This window comes from Polyodon spathula, chromosome 6 (assembly GCF_017654505.1).
Source record: "Polyodon spathula isolate WHYD16114869_AA chromosome 6, ASM1765450v1, whole genome shotgun sequence".
Classification (NCBI taxonomy): Eukaryota; Metazoa; Chordata; class Actinopteri; order Acipenseriformes; family Polyodontidae; genus Polyodon; species Polyodon spathula.
This window is the reverse complement of record NC_054539.1, coordinates 65,377,011-65,398,267: the sequence shown is the minus strand read 5'-3', so window position 1 is coordinate 65,398,267 and position 21,257 is coordinate 65,377,011. Positions and strand designations below refer to the sequence as shown.

The window sequence follows — 21,257 nt, the reverse complement described above, 5'->3', positions numbered from 1 at the left end:
AGCAAAATATAAAGATACGTAAATATTATTGCACTGGTGTATTTATGAAGGTGTAGTGAATACTCAATAACAACAAAATAATAGGACACTTTTTTTTTTGCATGGGACTATACACTTCTTACTTGCATTAGGATACTCAATTGGAAGACAGAACTAGGCTACATCGATGTTAATTACTAATGAGTCCACATTATTTTAAATGCATTGACTCTACAGGTTCCTTCTTTTAACGTCAACTGAGCATGAGTTTTATTTCAATCCATCACCAAAGCTAGAAAATGTTGCATTTGTTTTTGTTGGAAAGTGTCAGTTTCATTTCTGAGAATAAAATTATTAGCGATGGAGCTAATCCTTTTAGTTTCATAAAAATTCAAAATTGCATAATGACGGAAGTCTGTGGGTAAGAATTCTTGTAATAATTTAATTTCTATACAGAAAATGTGTCCGGAGTGTTAATTTTAAATTGATATGTAAGTGGGTAATATGACGTTTTATTCAACAAAAAAAAAAACTATTTAGTAATAAAATGAACCATAAAACACTTCAGTTGAAATAATGACATAAAACACCTCACCACCTTTAAAAATATATTTCTGTAAGTACAAAATTAGCTGTCCTCATTAACAGAAGCTGTGCTTCCTGACAGGAGCCCCTCTTCCTCTGAGCTCTGGTCCAGGAACCGAGCGCAGCAGGGGATCTTTTCCATCACAGGCTTGTGGAGTCCATTGTACAGAGCGGCACCTAAAAGCAGAATTATGAAGCCCAGGACCTGCAGCCCATTAAACCTCTCCCAGCCCACAGCCAGGCTCACTGCCCAGATGACCACAGTGCGCAGGCTGTCCAGCACCATGCGCGTGGTGGCACTCATCTCCTTGGTGACGCTGATCCCTGCAAAGTTGAAGAAGGCAATGCTGATGATGTTGCCCAGCAGAGCCAGGATGATCATGGGCTGGTTGCCGATCTGGCAGAAAGCGTCCAAGGAATCTTCCAGGACCTGCCTGGGGTTGTTGCCGAAGTGACCCGCGGGAATGTAGTACATGGGGATGAGCAGGAGCGACAGGATGACAAAGCCAAATAAACCTGAGAGACAACACAGAGGAAAATCATTAGCACTTTTAGAAGTATAACTTTGTGTTTAGCTCATTTTATTACAGTGCATCTGGTAAATCACAAACTCTCAAACACAATACAACAGTTTTAATGTTAGCACAGCATCACTAAAATGTTTTAAAACTCTTTAAAATAATAATAATAATAATAACAAAAATAATAATAATAATAATAATATAATAATAATAATAATAATAATAATAATAATAATAATAATAATAATAATAAATCCTAGTAGCCTTAATAGAGCCCTCAGAATCATGTCTAAAAATGACATGAGATAGATCAGATTGTAACCATTAACCTGTTGTTTGCCCCACTCTGACCCTACTTGAAAATAAAACTATTAGGCTGGGCTAATCTTATTCGTTCAAGCTAATATGCTTCTTACTTTTACTGTCCAAAAGTTCCATAACTTGAACTGAACCCAGCAATACCCAAGTTCATGTATAATGTCTAAAACAACATTGTCACTGTACCTTCTGTGCCCACGGCCCGCAGAGGATGGACGTCATGCTTGTAAACAAATTTCTCCTCCAGGACCATTTGGACAGCAGCTATGATCTGTGCCATTATAATAAGGAGGTCACCTGCATGTCAAATGAGAAACATATGTACCTCATGAAGGATTTCAATACCGGTATAATATAAAAAGGTTTTTCCTTCTTAAAATTTATATTTCAGTTTGTCTTAGTGTTAAGTAAGTGTCACGTCATTGATTTCTTATTCACATTATTCACAAAATTAATTATATCATTAATGCCACATTAAGACAAATTGGCTCCCTTTAAAACTCTCGATACTAACACATTTTCGGGAGTTTATTAGTTTTATTTATTTATTTATTTATTAGAAAAAATGGCTATCAAAAGTGTTTATAACCTAATAACGTGTGTTTATAAGGTTGGGATGCAAATAAGACAAATACCAACTTAGACTGAGAATCTTCATTAATTGTCACTATTACCTAATTAATGTTCTCATTTCAATAGGAGTTAAATCATGATAACTAAAAAAGGGGAGTTTTTGTGAATAAAAACAGTATCCCCGGTAGCATAATCCAATGGTTATTTCAGACATAATGGTTAGTAAACATGAAGTAATATAGAAATGAAACTTCAAAAGGTCAGATTAATTCAATATGGCTGCCATATTACAGGGCAATGTTATGATCACCAACAAATGAAGCATGCATGGTTTCTGTCACTACCTCAAATGGTTGCTGAGTATGAGGCTTGACAATGTGGTGGATGAGCTACAATCGAACTTGACTTAAATACATATGTGTACAAAGTATGAAGGCAGTATCTCAAGGAGTTTTATATAACACTAAAGAAAGTGAGGATGCCAGCTTGGATTACGATATATTAGCACCAGTAGGTGTGTCAGGGTTGTTGTTTCCAGTTCCAGCAAGGAATCCAACATTATCCTATCTTTCCAAGAACAGAGAAAACTGTTAATGAGTGTGTTTTCATAAATAAAATGTGGTATTCGTGAAATTGATGTTTGTTTCTTTAACAGATCTAGAAAAGAAAAGCTACATGCATACAAAACTAATCAGTCAAAACAGACCTTTAAAAAAGGCTCTCTATAGCTAAGGCTTTGTGTATTGGGCCCACTGCACCGAAGGAATTGTAAAATACACTGCATAAACCTGTACCTGTAATGACTTCACTGAGCTTGTGTTTTTCATCTTTTTCTCCACTTACAAAGTCTGCCAGGCCGACCACCAGCAGACCAGTGATGGTGATAAAGATTCCGATCCATTGGCTGGCCATCAGCTTCCGCCCCAGGAATGCCACGGATAACAACCCAGTGAAGACAATCACTGCTCCCCGCAGCATCTGGAAACTTGAGGCACTGGTCATGTTGAGAGCTGAAAGAAATAATATTTTGGATTATTGTCAATCTACAATAAACAAACAAACAAGCAAACACACAAACAAACAATAAGATTCTACACCAAAACTGCTGTTTAATCACTTCCTGTAATGTTTATATGAGTCCCATCCCATTATTATGCAGATGACACTCAAGATTTATTTTTAAATGAATTCCAACACTGAAGCAGTTTTATCTGCTTGTCTGGCAGATGTACAAGCTTGGATGTCTAATAAGTTTCCTGAAATTAAATGCAACCAAAACTGAGCTGTTGGTAATGGGATCTTTTGTAACCTTTTGATTGGATTACAGCAATGCTCTTTTTGCTGGTCTTCCTACGCGTTCTCTGAATCATCTTCAGATGGTGCAAAATGCAGTGGGAAGGGTCTTGACAGGTACTAGACGGACAGAACACATCATCCCGGTCCTTATTCGTTTGAACTGACTTCCTGTTCATTCTCGTGTTGCCTTCAAGAATCTGTTGCTGACATACAAGACTTTGCATGGTCAGGGTCCTAGCTACATTGTGGACCCTCTCAGCCCTTACATCACTAGAAGACAGCTTAGATCATCAAGCTCTGGACTTTTAAAGCATTTGTTTCCAAGATGTGTTACTCTAGGTGGTCATAGTTTTAGCTGCGTTGCCCCTTCTCTCTGGAACTCTCTGCCCGGCTGCAGTTGAGACTCCACATCAGTGTTGAATTTTAAATCCACTCTTTAGACACATTTGTTCTCGGCAGCTTTTTTACAGGGATCCTATGGACTTGTTCTTAAAACTTTTAATGTTTTTGTAATTATTGTTTTTATGATCTAAGGGATTGGTTTGTATTTGTATTTTACCTGTTTTGAATGTATTTTTTTAATTGACTGTTTGTTTTGTTTTATTATTATTGTTATTACTATGTTCCTGATTTAGTTTTTTCATATTGTGCAGCACCCTGAGACACCTTGGTGTAAAGGGTGCTATATCAAAGTATTATTATTATTATTATTATTATTATTATTATTATTTTATTATTATTATTATATAATTACCTCTACCTTGTAATCATGTTAAATGATTGCATTGTTAACCTGGTTTCACACATTATTAGATTTTCTTTCAATGTCAAGGCTAGTGTCTGTACAAAGCATACCTTTCTTATACTTTTTGGAGCAGTGGCACAACACAAAGTACAATACAATTTGATTTCTGTAGCATTGACATTTCTCACATTTTGAATCAGTGATTGCCAGTTGTGAATCACAGTCACACGACTGTTTTACAGTATCATGTAACCTGTAATAATACTTACCAACACTAGATGTCTGCATGTGACTGCTGGATTATTTTACTCAAAAAAATGTAGCAAGTAATATGGTTGTGCTTTTCTATTTGTGCTCTTAAACAACGATAGCCCTAATAATAATAATAATAATATTAATAATATTAAAACTACATACCAACATACATGATGGAGGTGGCTGTCATGTCGCACATGGCTGGCGGGAAGAAGAAGAGTGGGTTAAAGGTCTGGCCTGGGTTCATCTTTGGTTCTGGGCTCCTTCTGTCATGACAGATGAGAATGTGGAACAGCACCAGGCAGCTGAGTTCCCCAAGAAACATGCCCACCGCCTGTAGGAAACAAGACAGGTGACAGCGGCGCTAGGGCTGGGCATGATTCGTATGACACAGACCGCAGGAAACCATTTGGGGTGATAAGTCTACTCAGAAAGTTGTTAGTTTAAAGTTCTTTTATTAGGTGTCAATTTAAATAATGTCTTCAAATCCATACAGAACTTCACAAAGGACCAAAATCTGAATAATATATGAATACCTATGTAATATCTGAATGTGTTTTAGTTATTTTCTATCAATCAATCAATCTTTATTTAATATAGCACCTTTCGCAATAAATTGTCGCAAAGCGCTTTACATGGACAAGATAGTATATTGCCAGCTATAAAAGGAGTAACAATAAGAAATAAAAAGCAGAGAATACAATAAAACAGTCAAAACATAAGGCAATAAAAGAAACAAAGCCGAGAGAAAGAAAAACAATCACTTTAGGAGAAATAAGATAGATTATAAAAATATTTTTTTTAAAAGCTGCAACAGCTGGTGCTTCCCTTAAAGAACATATGGGGCCATCTAGGAACATATGGGGTTAAAAGATTGTTTAAATAAGACAAACCATTAAATGCTTAATAAGTTATAAGCAGGGCCTTAAAATCAACCCTGAACTGTACAGGAAGCCAGTGTAGGGCTGCTAAGAATGTTCTAATACATTTTCTAATGAATAATCATTTTAAAATGATCATTGTATCCACATTGCTCAGGGGATATGACAATAGTATTTACAGTAGATTGCTACATAAAAACTACAGTAATGCAATGGAAGTTGTTTTTTTTAGTCTGTGCCTTATCCTCTTGCTTGATTAAACTAAAGCAAAACAGGTCCTGCTTGTTGCCCCACCACTTCTCTTTGAAACTGCTTCTTTCTTTTTCAGTTCCCTTTGATGGCAACTTCCTTAGCTCTGCCTCTAATGCTAGAATTGTATTTCTTATTTTAGATCCAGTGCTGTCTTTTGATGAACACCAGCCTTCAATTTATATATATGTCCAGGACGAAACTCCTGGAGATGCACCATCTCATTTACAAGGGGGATCTGGGGGCCCGCAGGGTTCACACAATGATACATAAAATAGAATGGATATTGCCATTTTCAACCAAATAATATTGGGTACTTTAAAACATAAACACGATTGTCATAGTCACCACATCTATGTTACAATTTTAGAAATAGATGCAGAATTTTACCCAGCATGCACAGTATCCTCCTACTTTTACCTTTCCACACTGTATACAGTAAGAAACTGAAGGACTACTTCAGTCCAACATAAGATTAACTTTTCCAGATAAGTCAAGTGTCAGGTTGACATCATTAGCACAGCATGTATTTACCTGAAGGAAAGGGTGCGAGAAGGAGTGTTCTGCAGATCCTTTGCATCCTGGTGCAGAGAAGTTATCTGCCCACCTAGATAAAAAAAAAAAAAAAATACTTAAGGAATTGATACAAATATATGGTAAACAAAAATCAATAGTGTTGTCTGAAGAAACTATTAGAACTTGATTTGTATGACTGATAAGTGTCCCACCTTGACATCACTGAGTTGAATTGTTAAAAACAAGAACAAGCATCTCTTTATTTTCACAAAAGAGAGCTTGTAGCTCACAGGTGCGAACATGAACTCCATGTTTTGCACTACACAACTAGACTGAACATGCCAGACTCACATTCTCTACTACAATAATACCCGTGGGTGTAGTTCAAACATGCTTGGACAATTCTAAGACCATTTATTGAAGATCTTTAGAGACAGTGGGAACATATTTTCAATGGATACATAATTTAAATCAGTCTCCCTGTATAACTGAATGTTAAAGCATATAAAAAATAAAAAAAAAAACAATATAACTGTGTTGAAATGTAAAATCAACCACAGTACTGTGCATAATAAATCAACATTTTGCTTTTGGATCTTAAACTTGCAGTGTTACTGTATAACAACATTTTTGTGTTCTCATTTCTACTGAATAGCTTTTTTGCATACCAAAACAATTTACACAAACCTCTTTAACAACATCTTTCATATCAGTGGGAAAAAAAAAGAAAAAGAAAAAACACTTTTGACAGAATTGCCTGAAGTACAAACTATATGCTGACAGAACAGCCGTCATGTCTTCTGTTGTTTGATCAGAAAACTATAAAGTCTATAAATTGATTTTCTGCATGGAAGGTAAGTCAGGTTCTATATGCTGCACAAAACTGCCCTCCAGTTCTAATTTTTCTGTAAAATTTCTGTAATAAATGTGAAAGTTGTGTTAAAAACTGAAAAATGTCAGTTCTACATTACATTTGATATTTTAAAAGATGTAGGTTAAATCAATCCATTCCCGTCAGATTTTGTAAATGAAATAATGTTTTATATTGCTGCTGCAGTAGACATGTAAAGTTTGCAGACAAGAATAACCACTTTATTGGAAAAAAGCATACTGTAGAGCACGACTGATTAGTTTAGCTTTTTGTATTTAAAACCTGGACATAGTCAGGAATACAAAACAATCAAAAGGGAAGATATTCCAGTTTCAAAATGCTGAATCTGTCTGCAATGTCACCAATTTAGTATGAGGCATAGAAATTCATTGTTTTAAGTAACCAAGATAACTGAAATTATTCCATCAAGCAAAATATTAAGCCCCTTTCACACTGGCCCTCTTACCCAGGTCCCGACCAGGGTTCTGGCACCCGGGTCACAATCCTGTGTAGAGGTAAACCACATACCCGGGTCAACCCTAGCTCAGGGCCTTCCTTTTGGCCTGTCGAGTGACAGCTGTCCTTCACTACAAAAGCTGAAATTGCTGATATGCAAGATTGTAATGCCGCCCCCATCTACAGGGTATTCGTGTCCCCTAACAAGCATTTATTTATTTATTTGTTTATTTGTTTATTTTTTGGGCAACCTAATAAGGAACAAGTCAGCTGATTGACCAGCTTTCATTCCAATGAGATTTGATTTTGGCATGAGTCACAAATCTCCGCCCATTTAGCTTAGTGTTAGTGCGATATGAAAATGTGGAGTAATATCATTTTCTTTGGTGCGCATAAACTATATGAGGATTCTTACAAACACTACTGCACATTAATTCAAAGGCAGAAATCCACGTCCCCTGTCTAAAATGGCAAGTGATGTGAGGTATTATTAACACAACATCAACAAAGTGATGCTTCAGATTTGGCAAGATAGTCAGAATCGGGGGGAACAGATGCAGGTAATGCAATCACTCGAAAATGCTTCACACTTTCCAGACACGGGCCAAACTAGCAAGGGAAATGTTACGTAGTGATCAACGTTTTGTTTTGTTGTGATCCTATTTTCTGTTAAGAGGAGAGTAATAAACGAAAATCAAAATGGCGTTTTTTCTTTGTGCAACGCCCCCTTTTCCACATTTATTTCTTGAAGGGATTATTTAAGTTAAATTTGACAATTTTCACTTACGTGTACAGCTTTAACAAAAAAAAAAAAAAAAAAAACTCTAACACTTTATGTGAATGTGTCATTTGCCACTTTGTTCACTGTGAAGAAACTACAATGGCAGGGATAAAAAGAAAAAAAAGCGATGTCTACTTTTATACTGGTTCTGCCTGAAATACATGCATGAAACTATAATTTTAAGTTTTAACATAATCTGATTTACAGTTAATTCAGTGGAGCAAAATAAAGCCTTCACAACCTAATCTGGAATATCAGTTTTACATATAGTTTTAGGATAAATAATATTGGAAATCGCTTTAATTTCGCTAGTTTTAGCTGGAAATAGCATATAATTTGAACATGCAAGTGAAAGCAGTTTATTATAGAAATAGATGAAAAACCATAAGTGCATATGTCTATATTTTCTTTATTTTTCATATAATAAGTATTTTTCATATAATAAGTATTTTTAGGAAAAATAACAATGTGGCCACCAGTAAGTGTTCAGGCACAGGAAATTGGCAGAAGAAACCGAGCCTGCCAAAGATCTTTTATTTGGACTTAAAAAAAAACCTGTTTGGCAACAGTAAGAAATCCACCTACGGCACGCCTCTCAAAGATGGCATGTTGGATACGAACTTAAGTTTATTTTCCCTCTGTTTACTGTCATGCTATGTATTTAATTTAGAAACTTTTCATTTACATTTAAACACATTGGAATAAGAACATGCATATTTAGACACCGTGCTACACTTTTAATCAGGTGCTTAATATAATAACATAAATAAAGCCATCACTAATTGACGTGTTTTCATTAGTTAACTTTAATAGCATTACAGCGGGATTTGTATAATTATTTGTTTGCAAGATGTCGTTTGAATACTGTCAGAAAAATATCAGGAAAAATACATTTGCTTTTAATTTTTATTATTAAATGGTGATCTGACATTGTATCATTGCAGTTATTTCTGACATGCATTAGTTGATTGGTGCAAGTGTAGTGTTGTAAAGTTCTATTACTGTATGTAAAGTATGATTTGATAGTCAGCTTTTCATGACCATTTAAACAACCCCCCACCAGTACTCACATCTTGAGCACCCTGTGGCCCCCAAGGTTTGGACATTGCCTTATCTGGCCTGCCAGAGAATGTAATTTTGTACCCCTGCCCTAGCTCGACCCGGTTCGGCAGCGACCCACCTCAGGATGTGGATTGACACACTTTGATCTGGGTCGAGCGAGACAATATGCATGATGGGCATTCGTAAGTGGACCAAGTAATAAACAGCCACACCTGCGTGAAGGTTTCACTTCCCCAAAGAACTTGCGAGACATTTCATTTTATTTTGTTTAGCCAGATTTCTGTTGATTGAGACACACCATTAGCTAGATTGCTGCAGGGATTGCGTTGCGCGATGAAGAAACATTTGCACTAATCAACACTTTGGCCAATGATTCAATCTAGAGAAGCTTGGATGGAAGTTTCCGTAACAACCAGGCCATCTTGAAAGCCTGAACAGATGAAAGGGAGGTCATGAGAACGTTGCTGCTTCCAGGGCATTGTGTATGCGCATTGTGTACTTGCGTCTGTCACCTAGATCGACCATGCTTCTTCAAAAGGTACTCTAAAGATAAAATATGCTGTAATATCATACCACAATTTGGGAAACCATGCAAGCTTGTTTAGACTTTTGCCTGTTAAATTTGTTATTTGTAGCTAAACTGCTTGTCAGCTGAATGGCTACTTTCCATAGACATGAAACAAGATATCAAAACCTGATGCCTTTATTGAAGCTTTGAGTTTACTGTAGCATAAAAGTAACGCTTTGCCTGTCCAGACTACTTCATAGCAAAAGCCACTACACCCATGGATATACTGCTATATTCCATAGTAGGACTACTGTACTACATGCTAAAACTGTGCGGGGTGGAGGACAGTAGAACTGAAAAATGTGCGTAATGGTAAATAGGCCTCCAGTAATCAAACACGTTTTGAATCTACATGAATGTGAAGAGTACACGCATGTACATTTGTACAGTACATGAAATCCAATTTGTTATGCACAGCTGTTAAGATACAGGATATTAGAGAGAAGTGTACTCCTAATCCAGAAAAAAAAATTTAAAGAAAAAGTCCTGTAATTAAGTGATTATTTTCATATATTTGAATTTTCATAAAACATTTTCATGAATGTGGTGTGTCTTAATCTGCACCTTTTCAAACTCATACGATATACATTACAAGTGTCTTTGTACTGCAGCAAGAACATAAGAACATATGAAAGTTTACAAACGAGAGGAAGTCATTCGGCCCATCTTGCTCGTTTGGTTGTTAGTAGCTTATTGATGATCTCGTCAAGCAGCCTCTTGAAGGATCCCAGGGTGTCAGCTTAAACAACATTACTGGGGAGTTGATTCCAGACTCCCACAATTGTCTGTGTAAAAAAGTGCCTCCTATTTTCTGTTCTGAATGCCCCTTTGTCTAATCTCCATTTTTGACCCCTGGTCCTTGTTTCTTTTTTCAGGTCGAATAACTCCCTTGGGTCGACATTGTCAACCCTTTTTGAATGCTTGAATCAGATCGACGCATAGTCTTCTTTGTTCAAGACTGAACAGATTCTATTATTTAGCCTGTTTGCATATGATGTGCCTTTTAAACTGGTTGCAAGCTTTCTAGAGCAGCAATATCCTTTTTGTAGCGAGGCGACCAGAACTGAACACAATCTCTAGATGAGGTCTTACTAATGCATTGTAAAGTTTTAACATTATTTCACTTGATTTAAATTCAGCACTTTTCAGTATATATCCAAGCATTTGTAGGCCTTTTTTATAGCTAACCCACATTGTCTAGATGAAGACATTTCTGAGTCAACATAAACTCCTTGATCTTTTTCATAGCTTCCTTCTTCAATTTCAGTATCTCCCATGTGGTATTTATAATGCATGCATTAACTTTCACTTTTCTCTAAATGTCATTAGCCATATGTCTGCCCAGTTTTGAATGTTGTCTAGATCATTTTGAATGACCTTTGTTGCTGCAACAGTGTTTGCCAGAATCTATGTCATTACTGTAGATTAGGAATAGCAGAGAACCTAATACTGATCGCTGTGGTACTCTACTGGATACCTCGTTCCATTTTTAGGTTTCTCCTCTAATCAGTACTTTCTGTTTTCTACATGTTAACAACTCCATATTCCATGTGCATGCATTTCCTTGAATCCCTACTGCATTCAGTTTGAGAATTAATCTTTTATGCAAGACTATCAAAATCTTTCTGAAACTCTAAATAAACCATGTCATGTGCTTTGCAATTATCCATTGTCGATGTTGCATCATCAAAAAAATTAAGCAGGTTAGTTAGACACTTATCTCCCTTTCCTAAAACTGTATGTGTTACTTTTTACTGGAGCAGGAAACTACCAAGTCTCAAAAAACACACAGCATACAATTGAGACCTTAGGTAAAGTATAATCACAAAACCGCAACACACAGTACATTTGAAACTCAGCCAAGTCACATGCCATTGACAGAGATAGGTTTATACTAAATCTACAATACTTTTAAAACTGAGTCAGTCTGTCATTATCTTGTGTGTAAACTGCTGATACAGCAGTGGTGTGTCAGGTCACGAGAGGTAGTGGAACAGATTACTCATGTTCTGTGTAGACATCATTGTTTTCTGATACATCAAATCCACTATCCGAGTGGGATATGCATTCATAAGTGTCCATTCTTCTATATACCAAGTAGACAAACAGAGAATTAAACGACAGAACTCAGAATTCACCCCAAGGTCTTACTAAATATGTTTTATTTAACATTTGTTATGTACTTGAATAAGGCAGGCACGCATCGAATAGATAGATAATAAAATACATTATAACATAACTTTGCGCACACAGTAAGATAAAAAAATGTATACATATTCTCATTCTTCAGAGATAAAGTGCCAGTATCCATGAAAACATGTTGCAAGAGGTTCTCAAACTTCGTGGCACTGCGACCTACTTTGACACTACTTTGCGACCTCACTGCCCTGTATTACTGCAGAACAGTTAGTAAAACATGGATTACAAGGCAATATCAACAAAACTAAAATATAGCCACTGTTTATTTTTACAGACAAAAGAATAAAAAATAATACTTTTTTTTTTTTGTTAATTACACTGCTTACCTAATTGGAGGGGTCAGCTTGCATGGATGAACAAAAATGCTTTAAACGGGGCTCCGTGTGGCTGAGGTAAAGGTGAAGATCATCAACAGTGAGCCGGGTCCTGTACTTGTGTTTTTAGTAAAAACCTAATTCACAAAGGTAGGTAGATGGGAAAGGCATGAGCGCTTTCAGAGCTGCAGATGATAGCTCTGGGTATTCTTATCACACAGAAATCCTAAAGTCAGCAAGAGGTTGCCGAGAAAATCTGACCTTCAGTGTCTTGTCACAAGAAAGGTCCATCAGTGCTTCTTCTGCTATAAGTGACAAATTAGCAATTAACGGGTTTCTAATCCACCCCTCTGCTTTCTGATGCTTTTCAGGGAAGTACTCTCGAAACTATAGCTGAAGGTTTTCTAGGTGGCTGGTGATAATGGATTGTGCAAGTCACTCTTGAAAAGGTGCGCTGTGGCAGAGCACAGCTCTGCTCTTTAGAAATTGGCAGGGATGGGGTTAAATTCCCCTACCTGCCTTGGTTCATTGTGTTCAGGTGGCTGGGGTTGATTAGATTAGTTTAACGATCAATCAGCGCCCAGCCACCTGACATAAAAGGAGGCCTCTGCTTTTCATTTAGGAGGAGGGAGCTGAGGAAGCAGGTTGGTGTTTTGGTGTTTGTGATTTTTGAATGTTTTGAGTCCAGTGAAGGCATTGCCCAGCCTGGAAACCTTTATTTTTGTGAGAGTATTTTTGCTTTATTTTGTTTATTTTGTGTTTAAATTGCTTTGTTTTGGCCCTTGTGCCCTTTCATTTTTGTGTTTATAATAAAATAGTTATTTTTTTGAACTCCAGACTGTCTCTGGGCCTCTATCCACTCACCAGCCTGCCACATGCGCTCATCAAAAAAGTTATTTAACAAACAAAATGCTGCCAAACTACCACAATTTACGCGATCATACCACAAAGCCAGCTTTTTCATTCAGCTTTCGATTTTTTCAATGAGAATCAGGACAGATGTATCTCGTCCTTGGAGTGACACGTTAAGTATATTCAAGCAATCTAAAAAATCTACCAGGTAAGCTAGCAAAGCAAGCCATTAGCATCTACAAGCTTTTCGGCCAGCAGAAAATCGTTGTCGGAAAGAAATACTCTCACTTCCTCTCTGAGCTCAAACAAACGACTGCACACCTTGCCCTGCGACAGCCAGCAAACTTCTGTGTGGTAAAGTAGCTGACAGTGCTCTGCTCCCAACTCATCACACAAACATTTAAACAGGATGGCATTTGTTGGATAAGACTTCATAAAGTTGGCAATACGAACAGCTTCGTCAAGAACTTGTTTCAGAATGGATGTTTTGGGTTTTTTTGCAACAACTGCTTGTCTTTGCATCATGCAGTGAGTCCAAATGGTTTGTGGTGCAAGAGTCTGCACTCTGGTGACTAACCCGCTGTTTTTTCCTGTCATGGCACAAGCATCGTCATTCCAAGCCAACATCAGAGACAAAGCCATCCAAAAGAGCAGAGTTCCCGTCATCTTCAAATCTAATGTAGGTCAGCATCTGAGCAGCACCCAACACATCGTTTCAGCCAATTGAATAGCAAAGAAAAATACTTTGCTTTACCTTGACAATCACTTGCTCATACAGGTCAATATTCATACTGTGAGTACGCCAGGCACCACTGTCATTAGACAAGGGCAACGAATCAAGCTGGCTGGCAGCACTTTGTCCCATCATAATCAAAACCACCTGCTTGCCGCACGATAGAAAAAAAGTTTCTCCAATATTGTGGGGTTTACCAGTTTGGGCTATCCAGTGTGACATAGTAAAATATGCACAGAGAGCCTTTTCGTTAGTTGTAGTCGCCAACATGAGTGGTTTTGTCTGGCCCCTTAGCTCTGTCAACTTTCGCTGAAAGAAATCAATAGATTTCCCTTGAACAGAACCATACTTTGTCTGTAGGTGTAACAGCATTTTTGATGGTTTTAAACTCTCCTTCACCAAACACCACACAATGTAGCCATGGCTCCTCTTCGGAGCCAAAACAAGGAAAAACTATATTCCAAATATTTTTTTATCATACTTTCGGGTTCTTGGTTTTTTGCTGCTGATTGGATCCTTGTTTTCAGTCATTATTTTGCTTGCAGTGCCACCCTTCAGAAAACGGTCCATTTTAAAATACTGTAGCGAAATGTTATTGCTGGCAAAGAAGGAACAGACAGATACTGGGTAGGATGGGATAGAAAATAAAAGGAGGTATGCACCAAAACACACAATAAATCGGACAGAAACTCCCGCCAATCTCCAAAGTAGCTTGTGGAGCACAGATTTCACTAAATATTTATATTCCGAGTCCAGTGCGCACCTTTCCCGCGCTGCTGCTGGGTCAGCCCTAGTGCAGAACATGCACCCATAATAACTACAGGGAAAATAGATTTGCACGTCTGTCATCCCTTGCCCTGTCATGCTTCCAGCAACGTACTGCTAGTTCTTGTATTAACATAATGTTGCCTTAAGTCACTGAGCTTGCAAAAAGCTCATGCAGCATATATATATATATATATATATATATATATATATATATATATATATATATATTACACAAGTATTTTGACCCCAGTTTGAGAACAGCTGTCCTAGTTCAGTTTTAGTGTTGTTGTTAATCAATCACATGACTTAATACAATACCTATGCTAAAGTACATTCCTAACATGTTTCAATTAAATGAATACAAAAAAATACTTTCACTGTCCTGTTCCAATTACATGCTGCACAATTCCCAGCAAAAGCTAATGAAATTAAAGCGATTTCCAATACTATTTATGCTAAAACTAGATGTAAAATTGTAATATTCCAGAATAGCTTGTGAAGGCTTTATTTTGTTCCACTCTATTAACTACAAAGCAGAGGGTGTTAAAACTTAAAATTAGACACTTTTTCATGTGTTTATTTCAGGCAAAACCAGTACAAAAGTAGATCGCTTTTCTTTACCTGACGACTTTACCCCGGATTCTGACTCACTTGCCAAATCTGAAGCATCGCTTTGTTGATGTTGTGTTAATAATACCTCACATCACTTGCCATTTTAAACTTTTTACACAGAGCTAATGGGCCTTCAAATTAATGTAAAGCAATGGTTGTAAGAATACTCAGTTAGTTTCACAGCACTAAAGAAAATAACATTTCTCCATACCGCTGTTTTCATATCGCATAACACTTAAGCTAAATGGGAGGAGACTTGTGACGCATGCCAAAATGAAAAAGCATCAGAATGAAAGCTGGCCAATCAGCTGACTTGTTCCTGATTAGGTTTACAAAAAAAAAAAAAAAAAAAAAAAAAAAACGCTTATTGGAGACACAGAAATAGCCTGTAGATAGGAGATGTGTAATGCTGCAGAACAAAGGCTTCCACAGAGTAGCTCTCGCTGGGTAGTGCTGCGGGTGGAAATCATAATAGACGTCATTATTATATGCTAGAGCCCGATCACATAATAAGGGTGATGAATAGGTACCAAAACGAAGTTTATTTCATAACAATAACCTAACCGTGGATCACCAATTAATTCTCCCTGGGTAATCACTATGTTCAGTCTTCTCCCCCTGCCATACCGTTGTCACGGGAAATAAGTGACACCTGTTTCCCGTGTTGAGGGTGTATGAAGCACGACGTCTACAACGAGTTGCACACTTATCACTACCCTGTGTGAGCTACCCTGCGAGAGCCACGCTTTGCGAGCCTTCGTTCTGCAGCTGTCTACTCTGGGTAGATACCGGCGACATTACAATCTTGCGTATCAGGAATTTCAGCTTTTGTAAAGAAAGACAGTTAACGCTCGACGGGCCAAAACCAGACCTGTCAACTCTCCTGTATTCACCGGCAGTCTCCTGTACTTAGGACCCTTCTCCCGGGACAGATTTTCTCTCGTAATTTGCTCAAAACTGTACTATTAAACCCCCTTATGGCATCTTTAATGTCTGCAAAAATCATGGCCGGAATGTGGTTACTGCAATCCCTGTCTGTAATAGTAGGATTTAAGACCCAGAGGAGCCCCTCCCCTCGATTTTGTATTTTCAAAAGTTGACAGGTATGCAAAAAGAAGACTCTCGCGCTGCCGCCAACTGAGGAACCCTGGTGTAGAACTTTACTGAACAGTCAACGTTCATATAGCAGAGAATTGCGGGTGGGTTTATCCACTGACTTGCTAAAACTAACTGCGGCTGTCCTCCTCGATGCCTGAAGAGGTTACTGTAGTCTAACAACGGCTCATACAGGTACTATAGTAATGTGTTGGAATTATGTGACATCACTGTGCTAAGTTTGAAATGCAGTGCACTGTCTGCAGCGTGTCTTGGTTTGAATACTTTGTGCATCAAAATAGGCCATCACAAAAACAGGGGGGCTGTAAAATATGGCAGGTATTTGGAAACACATTTTCTCTTGAAAAGTCTGTATTCATTTTCCCCTCTAAGAAACGTAAGTTGGCGAATAATACAAAATAATTTATCAACTAGTTATTGTCAAATTTGTGAAATGCATGTTGTAAAAAAATTCTTAAAGTATTTTATATTTTTAGCAATAATGAAATACAATATTTTCAGGTCTCTAGGTGCCCATTTAGTTTCTTTAAAATAATATATTTACATTGATAGCTGAGTACAATGTAAATATATATTTTAGAGGCAGGATAAATCTCTTTAATTTGGGGTCCCTTATTTTTATTTCTGTGTTAAATGTATTATATAAGTTTATTCTGCAAAGTTTAACAGTTAAAATAGTCAAAGATTAATGCTATCTGTTGTATACGTGTATATATATATATATATATATATATATATATATATATATATATATATATATATATATATATATATATATATATAGTATTTTACTTTCTCACACCTATTACTTTAATAGAAGAAAAACAACACATTGATAAAAAAAAAAAACACATGTTTTTCCTTCAGCAAAAGAGGCAAATGTCAGGGCTAGAAATTACTGGGGGGGGGGTCGATCCCTTTAAGTTTTTCCAAACAGTTTTATTTCCAAATTTCCCTTTACATGTTTTAAGCCGACAGGTATCATTTAAAACAAAAGAGAACCTGTTAAAACGTGTTAATTGTGTGATGACATTTCCTGCCTTGTCTACCACTCAATGCTCAGTTTTTCAGTACGAATCAATGAGGAGAAAGCGTCTCCTGAACTTCTGAAAACGTATCTGCGCATTTTACATAGGCTAATGCTTATGCTTTGTCAAGGGAGCTTAAATAGTATTCTTTTCGTATAAAGAACTGGCAAATGTAATTTGATAACAAAAGAACTACGATTTAATCATATTACACCTTGATCCATAGCCTATACTGTTGATTAAATTAAAAAAAAAATCAATGCATATATAAATAAAATCCAGCCAAGGTCAGCAAAGAAAGTAGCCTTTGTAAAATGCATAGTTATCTAATTCAGATGGTCAGAAGACGCTTTCTCTTGCTAATTGATTGGTACAGGAAAATGGAATAGACAGGACATTAATCGTGCAACTAACACGTTTTAACAGGTTCCTTTCTGTTTTAAGTGATTCTCGTCACCTTACAATACAACTATTCGGAGAAACGTAAATGGTTTGGATTACTATTTACCAAACTTAATAACTACTTCAGAAGAAAATTCCTGGTTCTGCAACCAGGGCAGCTTCTAAACAAAACTCAGAAAAGCTGATTTAGCGGGCTTCATTTATTGCACACAGTCAAAAGATATTTAACACATTTCATCACCTTCAATAAAAATTATTAGTAGAAAGTGACCTAGTAACTATTAATCACTGCACACTATGATACAAGCATAAACTGCAATATAATAAATATACAGAACAAATACCGTGTCATGTTAAATGGTATGAAATTAAATATTCTGAAAAATAGATTATATGATGTGACCATTTAATAAATTGAAATACTGAGATATGCAATGTTTTCATACAGGAAGGGCCTGGTTTGCAGATTGGACACTGGAAGATAGCGTGGAGATAGAGCACGATGCAAAGTGTAAATCAAAGAGAGAAGATGCAGTTTCTTAGGCAGAAAAGGGACTTGATTTGCAGCAGTAATCAGCAATAAAATAGAATCTCGGAATTTGATATTATTGAATTGCTACTGTGTAATGTAATAACTATACTTGTTGTGTAGAAATAAAATTACAAAGACAATATGAGTTTGTTCACAAAGTTTCTGAAAGTACGATTCCACTCTGAATATCACCACGAGTCTCTGCATTCACTTCCAATGTGATATCGGATCAAACATTGCCGAAATGAAAATAAAAACACAAGAGCTTCCCCGCAGCTTGGACGTTGGAAGTTATTCACAATATTTCCATCATATTGTCCCAGTTTAAGGACTTAAAAGTCTGGTCGCCTTATTATTAGTGTTATAGCTAATAGTCGTACAGTATTGTTTAAACCCATTGTTAAATTTGCAGGCCATCCATATGATACTATTATTTTAGCTGGCCCTTAATTGAGGTAATCTGTGCATAATTAACTTTTTAAATGAAATTCAATTGAATCTGGTAACGTTCTGAAAATGCAATTGGGCACATTCACCCTAAACCACTATGTAATTACGAGCAGGTGTAGCACATGTGGATTTCTCTCAATAACGACGCGTTTTGTCACTTACTTGGCTGATAATGTGTTAATGGAACCTGTGATGAGCATCATTCCAGCGAGAAGGAGTTGGTATTTTGTCCATGCCATGGTGAAGAGTTCAAGACAACAAAGATAAGAATACCTGTAGAGGCTTTCGCTTTAGCGCAGATCCGTTCCTGGACTTTGTTTTTGAGTATAGAACTGACTGTACATTCTTCCTGTATAAAATCACATGACTGCATGTCGTGTGTCAGCTGAGAAGCTGACGTTTTAGTTAATATACCGTTATACTTGTAGTGTACAGTAATACATACACAACTGTGTCGCCCTTTTAATCAAAACAAATGTGTAACTGAACATTATGCCATAATTACAGATTTCCATACTACCACATTAATCACACTGAGTAATATAAGCTGCAAAAATTGTGGGCTATAATAAAGAAACGCTGTTATTTACAGTAACATAAAATGTTCATCTCCTAAAGCATAATGTCATCTCCTAATGCTGAAGGTCGGGGGGGGGGGGGGGGGGGGGGGGGGGGGGGGGGGGGGGGGGGGGGGGGGGGGGGGGGGGGGGGGGTGGGGGGGGGGGGGGGGGGGGGGGGGGGGGGGGGGGGGGGGGGGGGGGGGGGGGGGGGCTTTTAGGGTTTTCCAATTAGCCTGTTTATTTTGTATGCTGGATTTTGCTGATGCAGAAGATTGCAAGTGAACAAAACATATAAGCAAGTCAGCCTTCTGTTTCCGTAATCTAGAGATCCGGTCGCTTTGTTTTCAATTACTGCAGTTAAAAAAAAAAAAAAACTCAGCTGCTTTTCAGATTAAACTGAGGTCCTGCTAGCTCCCTCTGCAGAACGAAAAATGAATCACAAGTACATTCCAGATGAGCAAGGATGCGAACGATGGAATCCTTTTTAACTCTCACGTCAACCCCTTCCAATAGGCACGGAAAATGTAGGCTGGTGTCCTGCATGAAAGCACAATATGTTATGGTAGATATAACTTGTAATCCTTACATCATATATCATATTGTATTTTAGAGGTATTATTTGCACTTGCTGTAAAATATACTGTATTTAAATATTAATCTTGCATTGTAACCATGTACTGCCCTGTAATATCTGTAAATTGTCTTGGATAAAGTCATCTGCCAAATAAATAATTAATAAATAAGAATAAATAACACAAATGTGATACTGTCTTTTCACCCCCGGAGCTACCCTGTCAGTGGTTCCCGGTTGATCATGACTTAGGGTTGCCACCAGTCCGGGAATTAGCATCTGTGTTCGGGTGACAGGAATTAACAAGCCCGGACGATCTAATGTCCGGTTTTAAATGAAACGCATAAGAAACACAAACCTTCCTTTAATTCTCTTTGACATGTCGTTTAACGGGACGTTTTGGAGTGGAATATATTTTCGCTTTAATGACGGGTTGGACTGGATACAGTGTGCGATCCCGCCCTCTGACAGACCGGGTGGTTATATGCAGCACAAGTTAAAGAAGCGCTGGATAAGGCAAAGAATGTGTCGGGTTTCAAAGTCAATACGAAAATGTCAGTGAATGATGAAGCCATCAATGGATTTAGGAAATCTGGAATTAATGCTGCGATCGGAAACTCCGAGGCAGTGTAAACTGGGTCATCCGATGTGGTACCTGCGGGATTGGTGTTTTTTTGGTTAAGCAGTTTTGTGTTATTATTTTTTAGAAGGTGTTAATTAACAGCCAAAATTGTTTATGCCAGACTGTAACAAAATGATGCAAATTTTCTTTGCATTGTTATTGTCGATACGTTGTAGATACTACTAGACCGTGCAGGTATCGCAAAGTCACTAAACAATATGTTAAAATAAATTAGTTCTGCAGCGGATAAAAAAAGAAACCTGATTTTGCCAGTGCTTTCTATTATAGTAATTAGTTTGAAATTTAAAACGATTTAGTTTTGGCTTCATTGTTAAAGTTTTCATACGAGCAATACAGTCCAATTACTAAATGACACTGTGGTCATTCCACTGTTATGTTAGTGAACCATAGTTGTTTTAAGATTGAGAGTTTTAAAACTGCATCAAATGCCTATCGTTAAAGTGTACTGCAATTAATAATCCTTTCCAATTACTGATATGTTAAAATTGAAGGGCCATATAAGAACAATAAATATTGTAACTAATTCTTATTTTTGTTCTACAAGTTTCTGCAATCACATTGCAGATGCTAGTTTTTGTAAACGAGGTACTGTTTAAGTAAACATGTATTTTAATGTTTTTTGTTTGTTTGTTTTTGTTTGTTTTTTTAATTAAATGTAGAAATATAAAACTGTCATTTTTTCTTTGTGAACGTGTTAAGATCAGGGCTTCTCAAACTCAGTTCTGGGGACACCCTGTGGCTGCTGGTTTTCATTCCAACCGAGGTCATAATTACTTAACTAAACCCTTAATTGAACTGATAATTTGCTTAATTAGACCTTT

General features: G+C 37.1%; 1 protein-coding gene across 1 annotated transcript; it reads right to left on the bottom strand.

Moving 5' to 3' along the window:
* Positions 1–456: 456 nt before the first annotated feature.
* On the bottom strand, positions 457–19,020 carry LOC121317480 (solute carrier family 35 member F6-like). The gene is made up of 6 exons (XM_041253466.1): positions 18,825–19,020; positions 5,937–6,009; positions 4,435–4,606; positions 2,771–2,986; positions 1,590–1,700; positions 457–1,080 (listed from the first exon to the last, which is right to left on the bottom strand). The coding sequence occupies exons 1-6, from the start codon at positions 18,899–18,901 to the stop codon at positions 608–610; spliced, it is 1,122 nt and encodes a 373-aa protein (XP_041109400.1). The 5' UTR covers positions 18,902–19,020; the 3' UTR covers positions 457–607.
* Positions 19,021–21,257: the final 2,237 nt, after the last annotated feature.